At 39.3% G+C, this 22,616-nt stretch overlaps 2 protein-coding genes across 7 annotated transcripts; one reads left to right on the forward strand and one right to left on the reverse strand.

Moving 5' to 3' along the window:
- Positions 1-1,670: 1,670 nt before the first annotated feature.
- LOC135628250 (transcription factor BHLH3-like) lies at positions 1,671-3,269 on the forward strand. Its single transcript, XM_065134842.1, has 4 exons — positions 1,671-2,389; positions 2,457-2,624; positions 2,698-2,868; positions 2,955-3,269. Exons 1-4 carry the CDS (start codon positions 1,880-1,882, stop codon positions 3,039-3,041), a joined length of 936 nt encoding a protein of 311 aa, XP_064990914.1. The 5' UTR covers positions 1,671-1,879; the 3' UTR covers positions 3,042-3,269.
- Positions 3,270-4,602: 1,333 nt separating this feature from the next.
- On the reverse strand, positions 4,603-18,705 carry LOC103998689 (serine/threonine-protein kinase ATR). 6 transcript variants are annotated; one of them, XM_065136608.1, is made up of 15 exons: positions 18,057-18,705; positions 17,633-17,745; positions 17,213-17,544; positions 16,986-17,110; positions 15,453-15,597; positions 14,801-15,376; positions 14,619-14,694; positions 12,847-13,195; positions 10,872-12,125; positions 7,473-10,782; positions 6,826-7,392; positions 5,605-6,103; positions 5,486-5,532; positions 5,226-5,420; positions 4,603-5,116 (listed from the first exon to the last, which is right to left on the reverse strand). In XM_065136608.1, exons 1-15 carry the CDS (start codon positions 18,386-18,388, stop codon positions 4,949-4,951), a joined length of 8,088 nt encoding a protein of 2,695 aa, XP_064992680.1. In that variant the 5' UTR covers positions 18,389-18,705; the 3' UTR covers positions 4,603-4,948. The 6 variants fall into 6 exon arrangements, with proteins under 6 accessions (XP_064992680.1, XP_009418518.3, XP_018684248.2 ...); XM_009420243.3 differs by adding an exon at positions 17,845-17,989 and having other exon boundaries at positions 5,486-6,103; positions 18,057-18,300; XM_018828703.2 differs by having other exon boundaries at positions 5,486-6,103; positions 18,057-18,701.
- Positions 18,706-22,616: the final 3,911 nt, after the last annotated feature.

Genomic DNA, 22,616 nt, shown 5'->3' on the forward strand with positions numbered 1-22,616 from the left:
GTGGGAAAAACCATGGGACCGTAGTCCACCTCAAACTTCCACTATCAATAATAATGATAACAGGTTTACAGTAGGTCTTCTCTAGAATAACTAGAGGATCAGAATAACATCAAGATCATAGATCTTGCCTCAAGCATAGCATATCTTCATCTAGGATGGATCTCCTCAAAAGATAATTCTGGATCTCACAGAGTAAATATCGCAGGAAAGTACCTTAGAAAGGGTAAACTATAGATCAACACCGTTAGGATTGTAGAGTTTGCTGCAAGGATTCTCCACATAAAATTTGGGCCGAAACTGATAACGTTTGACCACCGATCGTCAAGTAGAAAACTCAAAAACCTAATCTTTCTCTCTCTCTCTCTCTCTCCTCTTCTATATGCACGCCGCAAGCTGCACGCTGTACGCTCACTGTGCACGCTGCCCTCTCACTCTTAATACGCTGTACGCTTACTGTGCACGCTGCCCTCTCACTCTTAATTATTGATTTAGGTTTAATAGGTCCAATTATCCAACCCTACATATGCACTCATGTAGGCTTTACATAGTGTGTTATTTTTGCAAATAGAGATAGATTATTTTTGTGACTTAATGCTTAATAGCAACTTCTTTTGTAACTTTAAACTTATCTTCTTAAAGAAATACTTCGGTAATTTAACCGATTAAATACGAATTATTTGTTTAAGTGAAGGCATGAGAAAACGGAACAAAAAATCATCTAAATAAGAAAATGGCAGGATGAGACATGAAAGAAATATAGACTTGAAGAGATACAAACAAATCGACTCATTATATTTCGTGCATAAGTATTTGCCCATTGGAATCGGAGGTTCGGATGGAGTTTCTTCACATGCATGCACCTCGCAGGAATGAACAGTAACGATTATAATAAGAATGCAGTCACTGTTTGAAACCACTCGAACAAATCTTGTTAACATGAACACAACTTTGCTTGCTTGTACTTGGAACATTTTGTGGTTGATTGAGAAGCCAAAGTTGATGAATTGATTAATGTTCTACTTGTGTTTGCGTGTGGAGTCTCTGTCTCCACTGTAGAATTATCACCATATCTTGCTTTCATATCAATATGGTATTAGACATTCGTTCCATCCTGGCATCATCCGGTTGCATCGTATGATAGTGATGCAGTCAGTTTAAGCAACACCAACACTTTTCATAAGCTTTTTGCAGAAAGTTCCGATCTATGTGTTTGATAAGCAACACCAACACCACTGCATTCACAGAAAGAGAGAGAAAGAAGAAGACGATCTGTATCACACTGCACCGAGGAGTACTGGTGGTGGAAGAGTGGGGTTCACAGGCAGATAGATGGAGACAAGAAACATTCCACAAGGAGCCCAGAGGAAAGGGCTCCCTCCCCCACGCCACCGCCAACTTGCATCAGAGCCGAGTAGCCAACCTCCAAACTCCAGAGCATAGGCTGCCGTGACGACCTGTACCGATATTTATACGCCCAGTTATGTGCGAAGGTAACGTACATACATGTGCAGGGAACCCTGACATTGGCCTCGGCTCCCTCCCTCTCGTTCTTTACGTCGCCGACACACTTGTGGGTCAAACCCCTCAGGCCATTCCATTATAATTAATGTCACCCTCTCCACAACTGCAGATTTCCATGATATAGACCGCACAGGGAGAGAGAGAGAGAGAGAGAGAGAGAGAGAGAGAGAGAGAGGAGATTCCATTCCAATCTTAGGCTACGCTCTGTAGGTTCTAATGCAATGCCAACATACCTTATTGGATAGCATATTGCATTTATTGCAGGGAATAATTGTTCCTTTAAGGTTGTATATATAATTCCTCAGGCTGGTTCGGGAAGCTCAGTGGCTTTTGTGTGCCTTCTGCTGCCTTGAAAGAAATGGAGCTCGACGAGCATGGCTTCTTGGAGGAGCTTATGTCCCTGAGGAGAGACGCGTGGGACTCGTTTCCGGCTGCAATGGGGGAGTTCTTCTCGTGCGACGGGAGCTTAGACTGCTTCCAGCAGACCCCTGGGTTGGTCCCTCCCAGTTTCACGGCATTCGACGCCGGCGTCGCCATGCCGGTGGAGCCTAATTACGACTTCTTGAGCGAAGTGTACTGTCCGCTCGGCGGCGTCTACTCGGCGACTGCGGCGGCGCCGGAGATCCAGTCCTCGTCGGTGCGGTCGACGCTGGATGACGGTGACCATGGGCAGAGTGCTTGCAAAGTGGAGATGGGCCAGTCTGCGGAGGCGTCGGTGATGTTTGGACCGGGTGGCGATGTGGAGAGGAAGAAGAAGAAGAAGCTGGAAGGCATGCCTTCCAAGAATCTAATGGCGGAGCGGCGGCGGAGGAAAAGGCTCAATGACAGGCTCTCTATGCTGAGATCCGTCGTTCCAAAGATCAGCAAGGTATGTGGATGATTCCTTAGGTTCATTCGACCTCCAGATTGCACTGACACAAATCTGCGTCCACAAGATGGACAGGACGTCCATTCTCGGGGACACCATCGATTACATGAAGGAGCTCCTGGAGAGGATCAAGCACCTGCAGGAGGAGATCGAGGTCGGCCCGGAGCAGGCGAATCTGTTGAGCATCATCAAGGAGTTGAACTCCGATGAGGTGTTGGTGAGGAACTCCCCCAAGGTAGGTAACATTTGCCGGTCTCGTGCTTGGCTGAAGCCACACCTCACTGACCGACTCTGAATCGACCTCGTAGTTCGACGTGGAGAGAAGGGAGAACGACACTCGAATAGAGATCTGCTGCGCGGCCAAGTCCGGTCTGCTGCTTTCCACGGTGAACACCCTGGAGGCGCTGGGGATGGAGATCCAACAATGCGTCATCAGCTGCTTCAACGACTTCGGCATGCAGGCCTCTTGCTCCGAGCTGGTAAAGATCAGTGGCCCTCGCTCTTCTCTTGATCTTTGCGACGATTTAGCTGCTAAAATCTTGAACTGCTGCTGGCGGCGGCGCAGGACATGGATCCGAGGACGGTGGTGAGCGCCGAGGACATAAAGCAAGCACTGTTCAGGAACGCAGGATACGGAGGGAGGTGTTTGTAAGGAGGAGATGACGCCGGGTCTCGTGTACATGATCTCTCCATTACTGTAATGGTTTAGTACTACTGGTACGGAAGGTGACTACCAATGTGAAGGGTGTTTGTGTAGCTACTTCGCATTGTGACGGCAGATAAGATTGCTTTGGTGTGAGAGGATTTGTGCTTAGAAGATGTGTGTTGTTGGCACCGATCTGTATCCTGATGACTGCTTTAGTCTCCATTTTCACTGAGACATTCATATTCAATCTAAGCAAATAAATGTGTACATATATATATATATAATGAGAATATTCATACATGATAATGGTTAAAAAAAATTAAAGAATGGTTTAATATTGTTAAGAATTATCCATAATTTAGAAAGGTTAATTTCTTGATTGAATTGGCGTCCTATATCATGATCAATTTGACCATTTGCATTGGTTTGACCTATTTAGTACGATGTTCGGTATAATGATGCATTAATCAATCAGATGTATCTACGAGGAAGAACAGATTGATGCGTTAACCGTGTGAGCTTAGGGCTTACGTGCTTTAGAATCGGGAAAGATGAGATAAGTACTAGTAGATGAAGGATCGGGAAAGGCTGCATGTATGGATGTATGTAACAATGTATGTTACATGGCATATTTAAGCTTTCGCATGTTGTGATTGAGATGCGAAATATGTTAGACTCAATCTTTATGTTATATCTCATGTGCCAAGGGGGGGGACCACGGCAAAGTAGTAATATCATATCAACTTTATAGACGGTCAAGATTGAGGCAATCAGGGAAACTGGAACTGTTGTCTTTTCCGTTGGCCTTTGCGAGAAGCTGTCGGAGACTCTTACCATATCGCAAACGCTGCAGAATTGAGAGTAATCTTTCTTCGCCTCCCACCCCCGTGAGGCTCAAAAGTGAAGGGGAGTTGCGACCCCCCTGTTTGAGATCACTTGGAACTATTGCTATATCCAACGGCGCGGTTTCAAAGGATTGAAGTGATGTCCATCTCGTGAGTGCCGTACAATCCGACATCTGAATACGTAGCTACAGCTTTATGACGCTAGCAATGGATATGTTCCTCTGCCAAAAGAGAAAAGATACAATGGCAAATTTTCTACATTTTTTTTTTTGCAAGATCATCTTTTTGGTATATTTTTTTTATTTTTTTAAATAATATTACTCTTGTCGTTCGTGCCATCATGGCCATCTCCATCTCTAGTCTTGTCCTCATATGTCGTCTCCTTTTTCGTAATTCATCCATTAACGCCTTGGCCTCCTCATGAGAGTCTCGTTCAATTCAACAATAATAAAATAATAAATTAAAAAAATACTATTACAAGAATTAAGACATTTTGAAGGGAATTTTTTTTTAATTTTTTTTTTAATTTACCCAAGAAACAACAGGATTAATCTGATCCGATCCTCATCAGAGTCTAATCAATCCAATTTGATATACACCAGAAAGCCAACGATTTAATTCAAATCCAAGCCATGTCACATGACGTTTCCAAGCCTGCAAAACTGACATTGATTGCCATATGTTTTCCGTGACATAAAGTCGGTTGAATTGACCGCTACGTATATGATTCTCTGCGAATCTAATTTCAATATATATATACCCTCAAGTTGTTATCATATGATACAGCATAGCTCTAAAAAGATGTTCTACATAAATACAATGATCACAAGCGAGAACCAAAATGCCTGTGAAAAATGTAATCTCCAGAAAACCACATGACTTCAATGATCATCACGAGAAAGAACCAAAAAACGTGTGAAAAATCTACCATGGCCCTGTCATGACCCTGCTCTAGTTCCCACTTACGGTGACGATGCTGCAGACACATTTGTCCATTCACCGAGCAGGAGCACGCGTAATACAAAAGGCAAACAAGCAAATATCGACAGCAAGGCTACCAAGCAACTCTTAGAACCAAGCCATCCACCATATATACATCTTTCCGAGGTTTTTGAGTGAGATAGCCTCATCGATTAGGCGTTGAGCCTGTCCTTCTACAGCCAAGGGCAAAGAGGGTGCTGCTCCAACCCCGACCACTATTCCTTGAAGACGTGCCTTGATATTGCTGATGGCCCTCTGAAATTTTTGCACATACAGAATCATTAGACAACCTAGTAGTGGTTACAAGTCTGCTCGTCAAGTAATGGTGGATAAAATATAAAGATATATATAGTATATAACAAACCTGTGCATGAGGATTTTGAACTTCCACTCCGCTTGATTTGTGAGATTTGGTCCATTCCACTAAGGGATCATGCAGGAAAGTTTCCAAAACACTCATCAAAGTCTCTCTGTGTGTTCGTAGAACTGAAAGTGTGATCTCGCAGACCTTCAAAAAGACACCTTTGTATCCAGTAATGCCCAGACCATCGATCATGTTCTGCACAAAAGCATGTGAGCAGCGGAAGGAAAAAGAGGCAAAAATAAATACCATAAAGAATTTACCTGGGTTAGCCTGAAAGGCACCAGCTCAGGCTTATCCAGTAGTAAACCTTTGTCAAATAAGCAACTAAAATCAACATGAATGCAGTCACCAGTAGTTGAGTCAAATAGAATGTTCTCACCATGCCTGTCACCTAGACCGACAATGTGCCCAACCATGGACCAAACAGCACAGGTATGTGCATAAGCCACCCTTGCTCGAAACCAAGCAGCTGGCTCAGAGAATGTGGTCAAGAACCATTTGTGGAAAACAGGAGGGAACATGGGAAGGATTTGTGATTTCAACATCTCCTCTTCAGATGTCTTGCACTGATCATATATGTTCTTGACTTTAGGATTTGTCTTCTGTCTGTCAAACTTTCCACAAGTTATGTAGATGTCCTGAAGAATGTGACGGAGGCCACGAGTATGCGGGACCCACTCCACCATCCCGCAATCCTCAGTAAGAGGGATCACAGCAAAGGTTCGTATGTACAGCTTTCTTCTGCGGCTCTCAGGAAATTTGGATAACAGACGATTAATCATTGTAGTGAATTCCATCATCCGTGCATCTTTCCGCAAGTCATCCTTTGGCTTGCAGAGGAACGGACGCTGAACACCATCACTTCCAAGAAAAACCACCTGAAATTCCAAATTTATCATCCCACCAAAATTGGATTATCATGGAACATACATGCAACTCAATGAGAAACATATCTCTTATTAGCACGCTTTTCCCTCAACAGTCAGAATACCAGGATTAGTTAAATGTGATGTATTTGTCATTGACAAGTAACTTTTAAGTGCATAAAGGAAATGGTCATGAAACCATGTGAAAATATTTTGCCTGACGTGCTGTGTATGTTGCTCTAGAATTTACTTTTATAAGAATCAAGAAAAAAAAAGGCATCAAATCAAGGATAGGACGGATATGCCCCTAGTAGCCATATAAGTTTGTACAAAAAAAAATCCTTAGACACCACAAAATTGCGAGAGCCTAAAACTTCTATCTTTCTCGCCGATCATTTGACAATAACTAACAAAATCATTTTCTTAATTCCATCATCTTATTTTCTTATAAATTATTTTTACTTTAAAATAGAAAATACGTTGACTTGACTATATATCTTGAAGAAATAAGCAATAAAAGGAGATGATAATCACGTTAATAAATCGTATTTGAAGTTTACATTATGCAAATGGGTTTCAGATTATCATAAGTTCAACTTGTGCAAGAAGTCCCATCTAAATACTTATACTAAATTTTGTGATCTCAGTTGTTCTCCACCCACAATATAGGGACACCTTACAATGTATCTATCTTGTCGGCCGCACGTTGGAAAACCAATAAGTATGATTGGTACCTTTTTCGGTCGCTGAAGAGAGGAAAGGATTTCGGCCTCATCTCCTATGCCAGATATCATAGCATGATTAGAGGCTGAAAATACATCAAAGCTAGGAGAATCCATAAGACTTGCATCATAAGTCGGTAAAGTGACAGTAAGAGCCTGCTGGACTGGTAATATGATTCCTAGAGGCATCATTCTCTTCAAGGTACTGAACTCAGTTGAGATATTAATTGTTTTTGCCTTTGGCTGTCCAGGATGAAAGCACAACTTAATCAGGTGATCAATCAGGCTGGCAAATTGAATAAATAGGCCACTAATTTCACTCCCAATTCGAGATCTTCTTGCAGCTTGTATTATCTCAGCAGCAGCGTCACGCCTTGCAGCAACTGTTGACTTTGAAACTGCAGCCATCATCCAAAGTGCTTGCTGTGGAAATTCTTGTAGAACTAATGTAATTATATGTTTGACAATTCGAACTATTTCTTGACTCTGGTGGCAGATGCGAGAAACCAATTGAGATAGTACTGTTAGCCATTGATATGTCGGCAGATCCTTTAGACAACCCCGCAAAATGCTCAAGATCTGACAAAACAGAAAATGAGCATCGCAGCAATTAGAAAATAAAAAAAACACTGAAATATGCAAGAACAAATTTTGTTTACCCTTGTGAAAACAGTTTTCATAAGTTTATCAGATGAAGAACAATCTCTGTAATATATGCTTCCAAACTCAAACCAGAGTGTTAGCAATCTTGGCAGTGCTTGAAAAAGGTTCTTGTGTCCTTTGTGAAGTCCTTTCGCATAAAACAACAACACGTCAGGTAGGTAAGACCACCATGGTTTTTCCTCCGTTGATGGATTCAAAGAGCTACCAGCAATACAGGACTGCATTGCAAGATTATCTTCTTGGCGCTTCCTAGCATCAACAAGAAGATCATCACAATATTTTGCCATGAAAAAGTATCCCTTTTCCCACTTGGGTTGCAAGTCCCTCACTCTAGAATAATTCTTCAAAATCTCTTCCTTCTGCTTTTGACCTGTATAGTGGATCCATCTAGTATAGAGGAGAATGATTTTAGCCAAATCTCGATTCTCCTTCGACGCTTGTGTGGTAATAGGAATGTCTGGATCTGGGACAAATGGCTGCAATTCAGCTATAGCATGATCAGACTTTCTAATAGTCCAGAGAAGTTTAGCCTTCTCCATGTGAACATTTGGAGCACCTGAAGCATGTGCCTCTAATATAGCCCGTTGAGCAGTCTCATGGTGACCAGCAGAACGACAAAGCTTCGCATATTGAAGCCAGCAGGTTCCAACTTGAGCACCCAAATTATTCGTTCTGAAAACTAACCTGCGAAGAGCTAACAGTGGCTCTCTCGCACGCAGCGATGGTTGTGTGATCCTCAAACGATTTTCCCAGTCCTTAGTCACCTTTAAAAATTTTGGATCATCCAATGTGAAAGTTGTTCCAAGAAATGAATCTTCCCCAAGAAGAGCACTGTAATCTTCCAACTCACATAGCATGTGAAGTTTCACTATGTATGGATATGCACGCACATATGAGTCCATACCAGCTGCTGCTAATGGAGCAAGTAATGCTTGTTTAGACTGTGCAATTCTCTCAGCAACCAAGAATTGGTCTTTATTCATCATTGCCTGGATTATCTTGGCGAGGCCCATGTCAAATGAAGCATTGCTCTCAGAGTTACTACAGACTAGACCTTCTTTTTCTGCAGCAGAAAGATATTCATCCATCAGATCCCATCTACCCAACCTCCATGCTGCCTGTACACCTTGCATGCACCATGTTTTCTCATACTGAGGTAACCTAGATTTCAGACCATCTACATGTGTTACCATAGCCTGAAGGTGGCACATGTTAAGCATGCAATTGAGAACATCTGAATGTCTTTGAACTGAAGAAGGCTCCATCTGCAAGGCCTGTTCACATAATGTCAATACTTCTGCCCAATTTCCTGCTTTCTCATTTATTAGAAGTTGATCTTGCAGTTTTGATACTTTCCGCAGATTTGCCAAACCAGAAAGGCCATCAGGCTCATCTAAACCACTGTATATCTCCATCAAAAACGAAATGTCTTCAACAGAAAAGAGATCGTCTAAATTGCTTCTTGCACCAGCTGGATCCAAGGAACCTAACTTCCCAGGCTTGTTTAAAGATTCTAAACCACTTGTGGCAGCTGGATTGAAGGAACCTGATGTCTCCCGAACATATGACTCAAAATACATCAATGCACGAGCATGAGCTTGACATCTGAAGGAGGCCTTAGCAAGGGTAACTTTAGGAATGGAAGATAACAGCTCAACTACATTACCTATAGCCTCATTTTCAACTTTCAATCCCAGTGCTTTCTTTGAGGCTGTAGTGTGAAAAGTCTGGGACAGAACAGTTTCTTGTCTGAGATCATCAACCCATTGCCCCAGATTATCAAGAAGAGTAAAAACAGCCTGTATGCACACTTCACTCTGTCCACCAGCAGCTCCATGCACTGCAGCTCCACTGTTCCCTGAAGCTGCAGCATTAAGAACAGTTAAGATTTCCTCGGTTATGCTGTTCCTCGCCTCAACTGTGCCATGGCAAACAACATTCAGTACTAAATAAGGAAGCAAATAGGCAGCTGTCTGCATGTCATGTCGTACTATTCCACGGCATGCACTGAAAATACTGTAGCGTGTACCAGTTGAATATGCAGTTAATTTCCTGATCCAAAAGAAAATCCACCTCCGGAATGACATGGAAGGACGATAAACAGGGCCAATACCTGCTGAATCAGTTACAATTGGAAGTTGGAACCTTGAAGTTAAACATGGTGCAATAATTTCCTTAACATAATTAGAAAAGCGATCCCACAATCTTTGACCCCTGGTATTCACCTCACTACCACCAGCAACCCTATCCTCAGATGTACGTAGATTTTCATTGCCTATATTCTCACTAAGTGATGCTTGACAGCCTGCTAGCTTGAGAAGCTCCTGTATAGCCAAGGCAGCTGAATCCTGGACAATGGTATCAGAAGCAGATCTGAATGTCCTTGCTAGATGCTTGTGAATTAATTCAAAAATTAGATCATCGTCAGAGCATTCAATCTTAAATCGCTCAGAAGCTATTCCTTTAAATTTAGCTGGGTCTACAGCACCAAGGGCACCTAAGCAATCTGCACAGACTAACTTCAACCGTTGGCCGACTGCTGTCCTTGATTCCTCTGCGCACCCTCTTAATAACGATGAAATCAAGGAGCTTATGACATCCAAATCTACAATTGACTCATCAGCAATCAGTGCAGTAACTTCTTCTCTTCTCAAAATCAACAGTTTGCTTAACTCACATGCCATCATATATCTTACATTTAGACTCTCATGATTAAGGCCATCAACAGCATCTTGCAATTGATCATGCAGAGACGTTGATCCCCTTGCCTCTTGTATGACTTTGTTCACTTCAGATAAAGCTGGAATGGTGGGCAACAGAGGAAGCTCCCTTATATGTTGCCTTAGTAACAGCCGATTCTCAACAACAAGATCTTCCAAAATACAAACAATTTTCTTTAAATTAATAGAAGGGTTTTCTTTGCATCTTTCCAAGCATGGAATAAAGGCAGCTACAATCTGTGAGATAACATGTTTGGTGCTGGAAGGTGAAAGTTTAGCCAGCTGCTTAATAAAAAAATGCAACACACTGAGACCTTCAGCTTGAAGTGCTTCTTTATCAATGGCATACATTAAAAGGACCATAATTTTGGGAAGATGTGTACTGAGGTAAGGACCCATCATCTCAGTCAACTTTTCTATCCGCATCAAGGCTTGTTTCTGAAACCAGATATCTTCAGAATGAAGCATTTTCCTGTCAATGCTATTAAGGAGACCAACAAAATGATTCTTGAGAAATCCTGGAAGGTCATTTGAACATGTCAGGATTTTGGCTATTTCTTCAACCATCATAGGAATTCGAGAGGTCCTGAAAGACAACAAAAATAACAAGAACTTAGAATGAACGGAGCATTATCTAATGCCTAATGCATGAAGTAGAAATGTTAAATTTATCACCTCCTCTCGGTCTCATCCATATCCCCTTCCCCAGAAAAGCATAAAAGTTCATCCAAAAGTGCTGGTAAAGCAGCTGCAAATAATTCTTTGTTACCAGATCCTGTTTGAACATGATAAAATTCCAATACAGAGGATAGCTCCTTCCCATCTGCATGGAGAAGAGCAAAAGCAAGCACTTTGGGCAGCCAATTGACAATCAATGGTACAACATCTGTATTTAAGTGGATCGCTAGTTCATGCAAAGTGATAATTGCTTGATCATTATCCTTGTGTGAAACAATAAGCTTTGGTATGACAAAAGGGACCATTTTCCCAATAAATTCCTCAATCTTTATACCAAGAACAGCCCCTGCAAATTCTCTAATCATGGCTGGGCGACTCACAAGTCTTGAAGAGAAATATTCATAAAGCTCATCACGAATGCAAGAAAACTTGGAAATGACTGATTCAAATCCTCCTTTACAAGAGAAATGGGGGGACTTTTGTATAAATCTTGATGCAGTCATTCTAATTATTTGATTACAGTTGTCAAGCTGCTCGATAAACAAAATAAGCGAGTAAAAGAACATGGGGCCACGGATGTCACTAGAATTCATAATGGCAGCTGTTGATTCCAAAAGTGTCATTAGGACCTCAGCATCTTCAGCAGCTGCCAAAGAATGTTTTAGTTTGTCCATAAATCTTTGTTCATTGGTATTGTCACTTCCTTCCACATCATTAAACAATGGCTCCAAAATATTATTCTCTAGGAAGCAACTTATCTCCATGCAAAAGGCTTCCCTCACGGCCTTTACCTTGTGGAGGAGTAAGTAATCAATACACTCACTCCACTTCGTTCTTGTACTTAGAAGAGTATCTTGAGATGAATGCCTTAGAATTCTTGGTAATATTTGAACACATGCAACATAGAATTCTTCTGATGAATCATCATATAGAAACTCAAAGAACAGTGTCTGAAATCTAACAAAACCAGTGTCACAATCAGATTTTATGCTTTGCTGATTAGGCATAGATATAGTGTTAGAAGATAGCCCTTTATTGTGCATTACTCCCATGTCACAATGAGGGCACCGAAATCCTCTCAGAAGATCCATTGTTTTTGTCTGCCTTTCATAGTGATCACCTAGAAATAATTTGCAAGGACTTCTATTCTGATAGTCAAAGGTATCTGAAGAGCTATGCAAACATGACATATAGCCAAGTGAAAAGAGAATACTTTTACCAATTTCGACACTTCTATATCGACCCACTGACCTGTAGCATTAAGCGGCTATTCATCATATCTTGAATTCAATAAGATGACATTTATATAACATACTGGAAGAATTAAAAGGTCTGTTGATCATGCATTTCAATATTGATTGTGTTAGTACCTTTGTGCTGTTACAAGATCTAATTACCAAATACCTTTCCAGTAAAGCATCGTCAGTCTACTAAGTAGTGAATCAACAAAACAAAAAACCCCTTCTATAGGAATGTTCACAACACAATTAAAAAATGATATGATTTTTTTTATGGTACATCTAATTACAACCATTTTATCAACAAAGAAGCATAAACCACTTATAAGGTATCAGGTCTTCGAGTTTACTGATTATCAAGTTGGATCAGATCTACATAAGTTGGCATCGGCTGCTACCCAGTCCTGCATATACTTGCAAAGTAGACATAGTCATGATGTTGGTCATATCTAACAAAGTTTAAACCCATTTCTGTTTGAGATGTTATTATCAAGTCAAGCTAAATTAGGTAACTACCAATCAACTCTAAAGTCAGCTTTCCACTGACAAACATGGTGATGAATTTGAAACTGATTGACAATCTTAAAATATCTAACCCAAAAGGAGGAAGTTACTACTGCAGAACAAAAAGAATATAACATGAAACAAAATCAGACATCAGAAAATAATGAGTAGACCTCAATAGAAGAAGACAAACAGCAATGGTAAAGCATGTCAAGCGTACATCTACTCACTCTAGTTTTCTTAACATGCTTCCCAGAAAAATCTGACCAGAAAATAATATGATCACTGGCATTGATGTAATAGCTTCAATACAGACTTCTTCACTTTCATCATGCATAGCCAAGTCCAGCACTTCAAGATCACTTTCATCTTTTAGTTTAATGCCAATCTTGGAGAGAGATTGTACGCACAGACATTTTACTTTCCTGACTAGAAAAGCTTCAGCAATGAAAGAATTATTGGTCCAAGGCAGTTTCAAGAATTCCAGAAGATCAGCATATTGTGGATAACTACAGCTCCCGCTGTCTGCATCAATTGAGTCATCATCCTGGAACAACTTCATCTGTGACTGCAGAACACCTGAATGATTGACAATAGGATGATGCAATTTGGTATTGGGATGTGCAAGTACTTAACATTGTAGTCTTACAGTTTAAAAGTAAAAGCAAATCTTTAAGAAACTATATCATGCTCAGATTGCTATATTAGTATAAATATTTCGCCCAAAAACTGGATATATTAGGCAGTAAAGGAATATGGAGCCTCCACGTAATTCGAAAGCACTAAGTTGACGAACTTACACATAGACCCCAAATTCTTATAGTGCATACATGGATAGCATGCCATAACCAAACAACTGAGCTTGATATATATCAAACACATGGTGCCATGAATCATACATCACCACACATGCATATGGCCACAAGCAAGGACAAATGTTTACTAGCTGAAAATATGACTTTGAAGTTCAAGATTATCCCATGTACAGGACACTGTACAGGATCAGAAAAGTAATGGGTTAAACCAACAATCTCTCATCTTTTAACAGTTCTTACTCCATGGGTACCGCCATACAGGACACCAACCATCTTTGTTGTACCCAGATGCAACAACATACACAACAAGGTCAAAATTAAGGTGTAACAGTCTTTCACCAGCTTCTCGATTAGCAATCAGAACCTTAGTGAGAACATTTTTTCATTTAGCATGGTAGAAACATATAATATGGAGACCAAGGTGAAGGGATCCTATAATCTTTGCAATCTTAGGTTACCAATGTGAACTGAAGAGAGAAGAGAGTAAGAATGCTGATGATCATAGGCTGGTGCTGGATCCTTGAAATGAAAGGTGAAAAATATTCTCAGAGGAAACACGACAAAAGTGGAGGATATATATGACCTCTGAAATATGGAAGATAAAAGTTAGACATGCAAGGTGTTGCTCTTTTTTTCCCCCTTATTTCTTACTTTGTTCCCATTTTCATTTTGTTGTTTTTGTCTTCTTTTTTCTCCTTTAAACTTTTGTGTAAAACTTTTTGTAAATAAATTCTTTCTGGATGGTTTCCCACAGTTGGTTCTTTAAAAAATTTTTGAAAATATTGAAAAAGAAAGAAAGGTCACAGTGCTGTACATTTGTTATTATTCACCAAAAGAACTTCCTAAAAAACTATGCTAAAATGAATGCATAACTGAATCATCCACTTGGTAAACAATTTAAGCAAAAGAAGTGTATCAGCATCATAAAAACAGCAACATAAGAGTCAGCTTAAAGAAAATGAACACCACCATCTATCTAAACAGCATTATATTATGTACCATTGCAATGGTGTCACAATCTACAGTTCATTACTGGCAAGTTCTATGGCTTGCATTAACTGATCGCCTATAAGTTCGTGGTAAACAAGCATTTGCAGGAAACTAAAGGCATAATTATCCCATGAATGAACTGAGTTGATTATTCCTCCAATCTAATGAAAAGGATGACAGAATATTTAGGACCGCACCTTGAAGACACAATATGCTGTGAACTGCTTGTAAATAGGTAGGCAAATCAAATGAAAGTAAGCTTGAATTCTTTGCCTGTATCATAAAATCTTCAATTAGGCCAAAGAGTTAACAAAGAAAAATGAAAATAAATGCTAAGCCATTAGTTTGCAACACTTTTGTCTGATTATTATCGGCGAACCTGCTTACATATCCAAGGCATCCAGGAAAACAATTGATGGAAAATTCTAGAAGACAAACTGTCATTAGGATAAGCAGAAAAGACGAGGCTGAGAATGCTAAGAGCTCTTATTGTTGTTTCTGGTTTTAGTGCAGAAGTTTTCGTATGAACAGGTTTTGATAATTCAAGAAACACAGAAATTGATCTCCACAGCTCATTTGCAAATTCTTTCTTGCGTTCATTCACCAAAGAAGAATTACATTCAACATCTACAGCAAAATCTGAAGCATCCAGTGTGTTTGCTTCTGCTGCCTTTTGACGCTTACACTGAACTTTGACAACAGTGTCAGACAATCTTTTCTCACCAACTTTAGGCAAATGAGATTTCTTAAGACTGGCCAATGACATGCCAAAGTTATGATCATCTTCAACCTCGGAAACATTGTTGGAACAAAGAATATCAATTGCCACCCGGATACACTCAATCAGTGGTACACAAGGTCTTGGCAAGCATAGCATCTTAACAAGGTTTACAGGCTCCCAAATTTGCAGAGGGCAGCTTTTAACAATTCGTATATAAGCACTGCAGATTGCTACCTGATAGAATTAAGTCAGTACCATCTTGGGAATCCAAAAGACAATTAAACAATACCAAAAATGTATATAGATTGACCTGAAGTTCAGGGCTTTCAGTGCTCTCTAAGGATCTAGAGAAAACATTAACAACGTCACCAGCTGTCGATTCAAGAATGTCATGCTGACAAGACAAATGCAGTACATGAAGGCATGCACCCATAGAAGAATCATATGCAGTGTTTCTGCAAAGTGATAGTGTATCACAAGAGGGGAAAAAAACTTTAGAAAAGAAACAGAAAAGTTATAGACTTGACAGTTATGTAGATTTAAGAACAAGGAAATTCTAGATAACAAAATTCCCATAGGCAATTTTTGGGGATATAAATTGATCATGTACAGATGCAGCTATAACTTAACCAGAAAATATAAAGAGCATTGCAAAATATCCTGTTAATGTGAGTTCGAATATACCATGCCACAAACGATTATTTCAGAAAGGGGCCTCCTCCTCTGGGAGGCCCTGGAATCCATAAAACATCTGTGCAGCAGATACGGTGCACGTATCAGACAGGTATAAATTATACCATGTCACGAGTAAATATTTCAGAAATGAGCCTCCTCATCTGGGAGGCGCCAGAATCCATAAAATATCTGAGCAGCAGATTGGGTGTACATATCAGGTTGAAGTTACATATTTGCATTGTAGTGCCACCCTTAACGGGAACTGCTTCTGGGTTCTTCACTTTGCAAATTAAGAATAAACAAAGAAAGTATTGCACATTGCAATTATGTATTTATGGTCAAGGATTAAGTTAGTGCCATTACTAAATGATTAGTATACAAAAACAAGGCTTCTCGATAAAATAAGAGATAATAGGATGTAAGGAAGGCCTAAGCTAGACCCTTTAATATAAATAATATTTACTTGGAATATAGAATGATAGAGTTCACTTATGCAATTTAAACAAACATATCTAACATGGTAGCCTAAGTGGTACACATATAAAAGCAGATTTCTGAAGGAAACATAATAATCACTGACCCAGGCCAATGTGATAAGTAGTTCAAGTTCTTGAGGAAAAAAACATCCATAAGTAATAATCATAGTATCTGGGTTAGTTTTTAAGGCTTAACAATTTAAAGGTCAACAAAGTTATGTAAAATTCATGTGAGTAGCTAGCATATGACTTCAGAGAACATTGTATGACTTCTGAAAATCAGTGCTTAAATTTTTCTCGGACTATGAGTTCTTATATAGTATCATGACTTCATTTTATTTGTATCATGCCTAAAACTCCACTTTCTTCATTGTTCGTCAGAAGGTTATTTCCTTGTAATAGTCTAGATCATCGGCTAAAATCAGCATCATTATCCATGCAAAATGAGAGAGATTGTTATGAAAATATAGCTTCTTATCAGGCCTTGCTTTATTCTGCACCAAATGACGTTTTACTAAAAGAAATATTGCCAAGAAAAAGCATGCCACTGATTACTCTCCAATAACACTCGTCTTATATACATCCTTAAAGAATCAAATTGTAGCTATCAACTTCCAAGTTCTGACAATTGAAGCAAATCCAAACATAAGCCTATGAAACTTAAGTACTAGCAAGAAACAAACTTGGCATACCTGAACGCCACAAATTCCTTGCCATCTTGACCCAATATGCATGCTATTGAACGGATGATATTTTCGACAGGAATTATATCTGCATCTATTACTGTTGCTGCTAAACGTGCAAAATCAAAACAAGCCTGTTTGCACAACAACAAATCACCATGGCGTACATAAAAACAAGTTGAACAACATGAATACAGAATTCTATTGACAGATCTAATCGAGAAGAACTGACCTACCATGTGCAAAGTTGCATCCCCATAGCACAGAAGAGAGCAGACTGCATAAGCAAATGAGACATTGACGAGCCCTTCCACATAGAGTGTTCCTTCCATTAGACACTTGTTAACAAGTCTAATATTCCACGCTGCAAATGGTTGCCATCTTGTTATGTCAGTCAGATCAACTAGTACACCCGGGCCATCCAGAGGTCGGCAACAAGCTGGAAGCTCACTAAAAAGTGCAGGCGAGTTGGAAATCAGAGCAAAAGACTCGTTGAAACACTTCAGTGATACTCCATCAGAAAATGCTCTTGATTTCTTTACATAACTCGATGCAATATAAACAACATCTGTGTAGTTAACCCAAGAAAATATGAAAAAGAACGGACATTTGGTACAGAAATGTGGAAATTAGTAGCACGAATTAACGAACTGTACCTTGAACGACCACCATGGCATCCAAAAAGAATATGCGATAGGCTTCACGGTCTCCAGTACGGAGCAGCGAGAGAAGAGAGGCTATAGCCTCAAAGATGACTCCATGGCGAGAACTGTGAAAGTAGAACGACCCCGCTTAGGGTTGTGATACTCACAAGGCAAAAATGATGGAGCATAAATTGATCTTTTCGTTCTAGGGTTGCGAGTGGGACCGAAAGGCAGGTTCCGCAAGAAATGGGAGTACGCGACCGATGACGGGAAGGACGGCGGCGGCTCGGCCGTGGTAGAACACACCGGGGAAGTTGCGAGCGGTGTGGGACAGCAGCTTGAGGACCGCGGTGACCTCCCTCTCGTTGGCTGCCGGAGACCTGGTTAACTTGACGATCAAAGAGGAGGAGGCAGAGAGAGAGGGGGGTTCCGGTACCTGTAGAAGAGGGAACGACATAGGCATGGAGGAGATTGGGCAGGACGGTGCGGAACTTGGTCTCGAGGGGGTCTTCTCCCGAGGATGAGGAGGAGGGGGCGGATGCTGAGGCGGCGATCCGCTCCCGCAGCTCGTGGATGAGGTTGGAGAGGTTGGCCATCCTCTCTTTCCTCCTCCTCCTCCTTCTCCTCTTTTATGCCCGAGATTTCTCCCACCCTTTTGAGAGGGAATGGGTTGAGGACGTTTCCCTCGACTGAACGATCCGGGATGGGCCGTTGGGCGTCGACCCATATTGGTATGTTCCAATTGAAGCCCTGTTCTAACCAACCCATTCGTGAGCCTAATTGATACCAAATAATACGGATTGAGCCTAATTGATACCAAATAATATGCAATCGTAGCCCTGTCCTGACCCACCCAATTGAAACCAAATAATATGGATTGGACCTAATTGATAGGAATAGAATGGACTTGCCCTAATTAACATTTCTTCCCCTTCGCTCATTATTGCTTTACTGGAAATAGAACACTTCCACAGGTTCATCTCTTGCTTTGAGGCCGATGTCCACCCTTGCAGAACCTGTGCAGTGATACAAGCCGAAGACAAACCTTGTGCTTCAACTCTGTCAGATGATAACGAAGTATACTGTATAAATTAGATGCTATTGGATAAGCTTGTGGATCCAAATAGCTTTTCTGCTTCAATGCTCCGTCATCCTTCCCATTGTCATTGACTGGTCCCCGTTATCTGCTACGATGTGTCTCACCAATAATGTTATTCCTTGTCCATGGAATCAATCACTATATATCTATTATATGCACATATAGACACTTCTCTCATGATTCAATCTAGCGGTGTTTATAGATCTTTCTTCGGATATAAGATGAATTTATTAATGTATTGACTTCCTGGATAAGCTAAACAAATGAGCAGAGTCGAGGTATAAGAAATATCATCTGTAGCTAGCAGAAGACAAACTCGAATCTCTTGAACCTGAATTGGATTGACTCATTCCAATCAACTACATTTTTGTCAACGCTTACCGATCGCCATGTCACGATCTGATATCCCAGAGCGAGAGAGGAGAGGGGGGGGGGCGCAGGAAGCAGCCATGGATAAGGCCTGCACGTATGGTTGCATCGTCGCGGTGATATCATTCTTCTTCTTCGATGGGTTGACAACAAGGTTTGGACGGTGGTTGAAACCCGCGGTTGCCGGCCGCCGCGGCTCGAGTAAAGTGACCAGGCTGGAACGGCACGTGCCGCGCAGGAGCTCTGTCGGTGGCCCTTCGCCGCCACCAAGAGCCGTCCTTTCCACGTACTCACCCTGACGACGACAATACTTATGAACGCTCATGTCTCCCTCCTCGGTTTCGCATCAGATCGAAGGAAAACGGAGGAAGTAAAAGGATTCTGAAGAGCGCACGCACTCATCGAATCGCCGCGGTCGTCTCTGCAAAACACCCACGTTTCTTAGACATTAATCTCAGCTGGATCGGGGGCGTTTATCAAACTCTTGTCATCAGGTCTCCTTGAGATTATCCAGTTCTTGTCTCTCTCCAACATCAACCAGCTGAAGTCCGTTTACTTTTATCTTTTATTTATGCGAATTAATGCCATCTTATGTGATCGCATGTAGATGATTCGAGCAAAAGAAAGAAGAAAAATGAAACACTAATAATCCTGAGACGTTCACTTTGACCAGATCTTAGGGAGGGTTGCAGTCAAATTGGTTAGAGTCTCGAATCAATAGAATGAGACCTCTTTATACTCGAAGTTAGTAGACATTCAAGGTTAATGTAAAATATTAAGTATACATAAATTGCATTTGGAGAGACATCTATTTATACTATAATATAGCTAAAATTAAAGGTATACTCTTAGAATTTGGTACTGTGACTATACTAAAGTGATTATCTATACTTTCATGAGATGCTACATATATTTATCGGGTTTCGATTTAATATATTATAAATAATAAGTGATTGTTTGATTTAATATATTCATTTATAAATGATAAGTGATAAACATAGTATTTGATCCTAAACCTTGCGATGAATCGATAAATTTTTTCGAGTCGAACTCAAATTTAGGATAAGAATTATATTTTAAATCCTCCCCTAAGGTAAATTTAGAATACACTATCACGAAGATAATAATTGATTAGGAGAAAATATATATAAACTGTTCTTGCTATACTAAGCTCAAGTAGTTCAGAATTCCATATAATGAAATGACCACACACATCAACATCAAAATGATGCTGCACAATCCTAATAGCGTGTTTAACTGCATTGTAATTAGAGCTGCATTGACTTTTGGCGTGGGAGATCAGGATCAACTGTGATCAAAGATCAACGACCTAGCCGAAATCTTAGCCGTCCACTTCATAAATATCATTATCTCCAACAAAATCCAGCGGCTAATCACGTTACACGTTTGGTTTAATCCTGTGCAAGCTAATGATTGGAATATTCCTCTAAACATTCCGTACTTAGTGGTCTGCCCTTAGGAAGGGAAGCTTCGTACCAATGCACGACACTTATGACACCGCTGGATGATGATGATAATAATTATTATTATTATAATGGAGGATGCGTTGGCTTCCTTATCCTGCAAAAAGATATATGCACAACGACATGGTTGGTCTATGTCAAATTCGTTCATCAATTCAATTTGCTCATTAAAATATATATTATCAAGCTCTAGAAGGAAAGATTGATGCAAAGTGATTAGCTAAGGCATGCTAACTCAAGGCTTGAAAAGAGAATATCGACATTTAAATTAGAGAGATGATGTGAGGTTAGAAAATGAGTGTTTTAATCAATGAGCGAGAGAGTGTCTGGGTAATATTCTATTTTAATTTAACTATATTTTTAGGAATGGATTTCCTTATTTGATTTGTTAGGAGAATATTTTTTATGGATAACTTAGATTATATCTTAGTAAATTTAGGATTTATTAGGATTGATAAATATTTTAAGCATCATAATTAAATTCAAATTACTCGAAGGACTAAAATCAAGAACTCAATCATTAAAAAAAAATATCTTATTAAATTAGGGGTTTGTTTTAGTGAATTTAGAAATGATCGAGATAAGAGTTTTGTATGCTTATATGAGGTATATAAGAAGATTTCGAGAATGAATTTAAGTTAACAAAAGAGAAAATTATTCTTGGTATTTAGCATTTTTTTTCTTACCAAAATTTTGATTTATTTCTTGATTATTGATGACTTGATTTCTCTTTTTGATTTCAAAATTGATGTGAAATATTCGACTTCATATTGTTAGTGCTAAATGAAAGAAGACTCGTAATAATGGCAAAATACTAAAAGCCAAGAAAGAGAGCCCCATGTACATGTAAAGCAAGGGAACAAAAAGCACAGAGTCGTCCACCACCTGGATAATGCCACCGCCATCCTCATCACATCCGAATCGGACATTGTTCGCAGACGGAAGGTCACAAGAGGCATCACCATTTTAGACATGTAAGGAGAGAGAGAGAGAGACGAGTTTTAAGTCAGTGATGATGCTGACTCATGGCTCATTATCTGGCGTGGGTCAGAGCTTCTACTTGAGAATGTTGGAGCTTTTTCTCTAACTTGCTTCACCTAACTCGTCTCTTATCAACGTTATTATATTATAAAAGTAGTTCAGATGTCATCCTCAGCTTTATTTTTCTTTACTCTCTCTCTCTCTTAATTGTTTACCCATATTTGTATATGAACCCTATTTCTTTTTCTTTTGTTATAAGTTGCAACTTGGGGTGAGATTTAAACCGGATTACTTATAGATTACATCTTGTAATTAATTAAATTTAACATCATAATTTTTATATTTTTAAAAATTATATTAGAATCTCTATAATTATAAAAACAAAATATTAATATCCCTAATTTTATAAGATTATTTTTTTTAAAAAAAAATTAATTGGAGTAATGGATTAAATGTTTCTTTTTTTTTGTAAGTATAAGGATTTCAATGTAATGTTTAAAAATATAAAAATTAAAATATTAAAAATAACTAATTATATGGATGATATGCAATTAGCCTACTCAAATCATTGACTTTATATAATGCACCTTAACCAATTGAATGTTTCACCAAAGATAATACATAACATTCATTTAATCTTTTTATTTGGAACGCCTTACACTTGTGGGGATGTTAGAGCACAAATATAATGTTGCTTTATAGAAATTAATAATTTATTTTCAGATGCCTTGTTATTTTCTTTTTAAAATTCTAATTATTTATATATAAAGAAATAAAAAACTTAGAAATACAATTTCACTTATTAAAATTTTGAAATTTTTCTTTTTTTTTGGTTTTTTGGAGATAGGAAGGAAAAGAAAAATAAAGTTTATTGAACCTATCAAAAAATTGATAGATTGAAGAACATAAATGAAAATATGAATACAGTTGGGTCGACCTAATGGAATTTTGGATTGCAATTGATGATTTGATTATTAGCCAATCTCCAATATCTACTCTTAGCGAAATTAATTATAATTTTTTTTTTATTTATATTGCTATTTTTAATTCAAAAAAATTATAT

The sequence above is a fragment of the Musa acuminata genome, chromosome BXJ3-1 (genome assembly GCF_036884655.1).
Source record: "Musa acuminata AAA Group cultivar baxijiao chromosome BXJ3-1, Cavendish_Baxijiao_AAA, whole genome shotgun sequence".
Taxonomy (NCBI): Eukaryota; Viridiplantae; Streptophyta; class Magnoliopsida; order Zingiberales; family Musaceae; genus Musa; species Musa acuminata.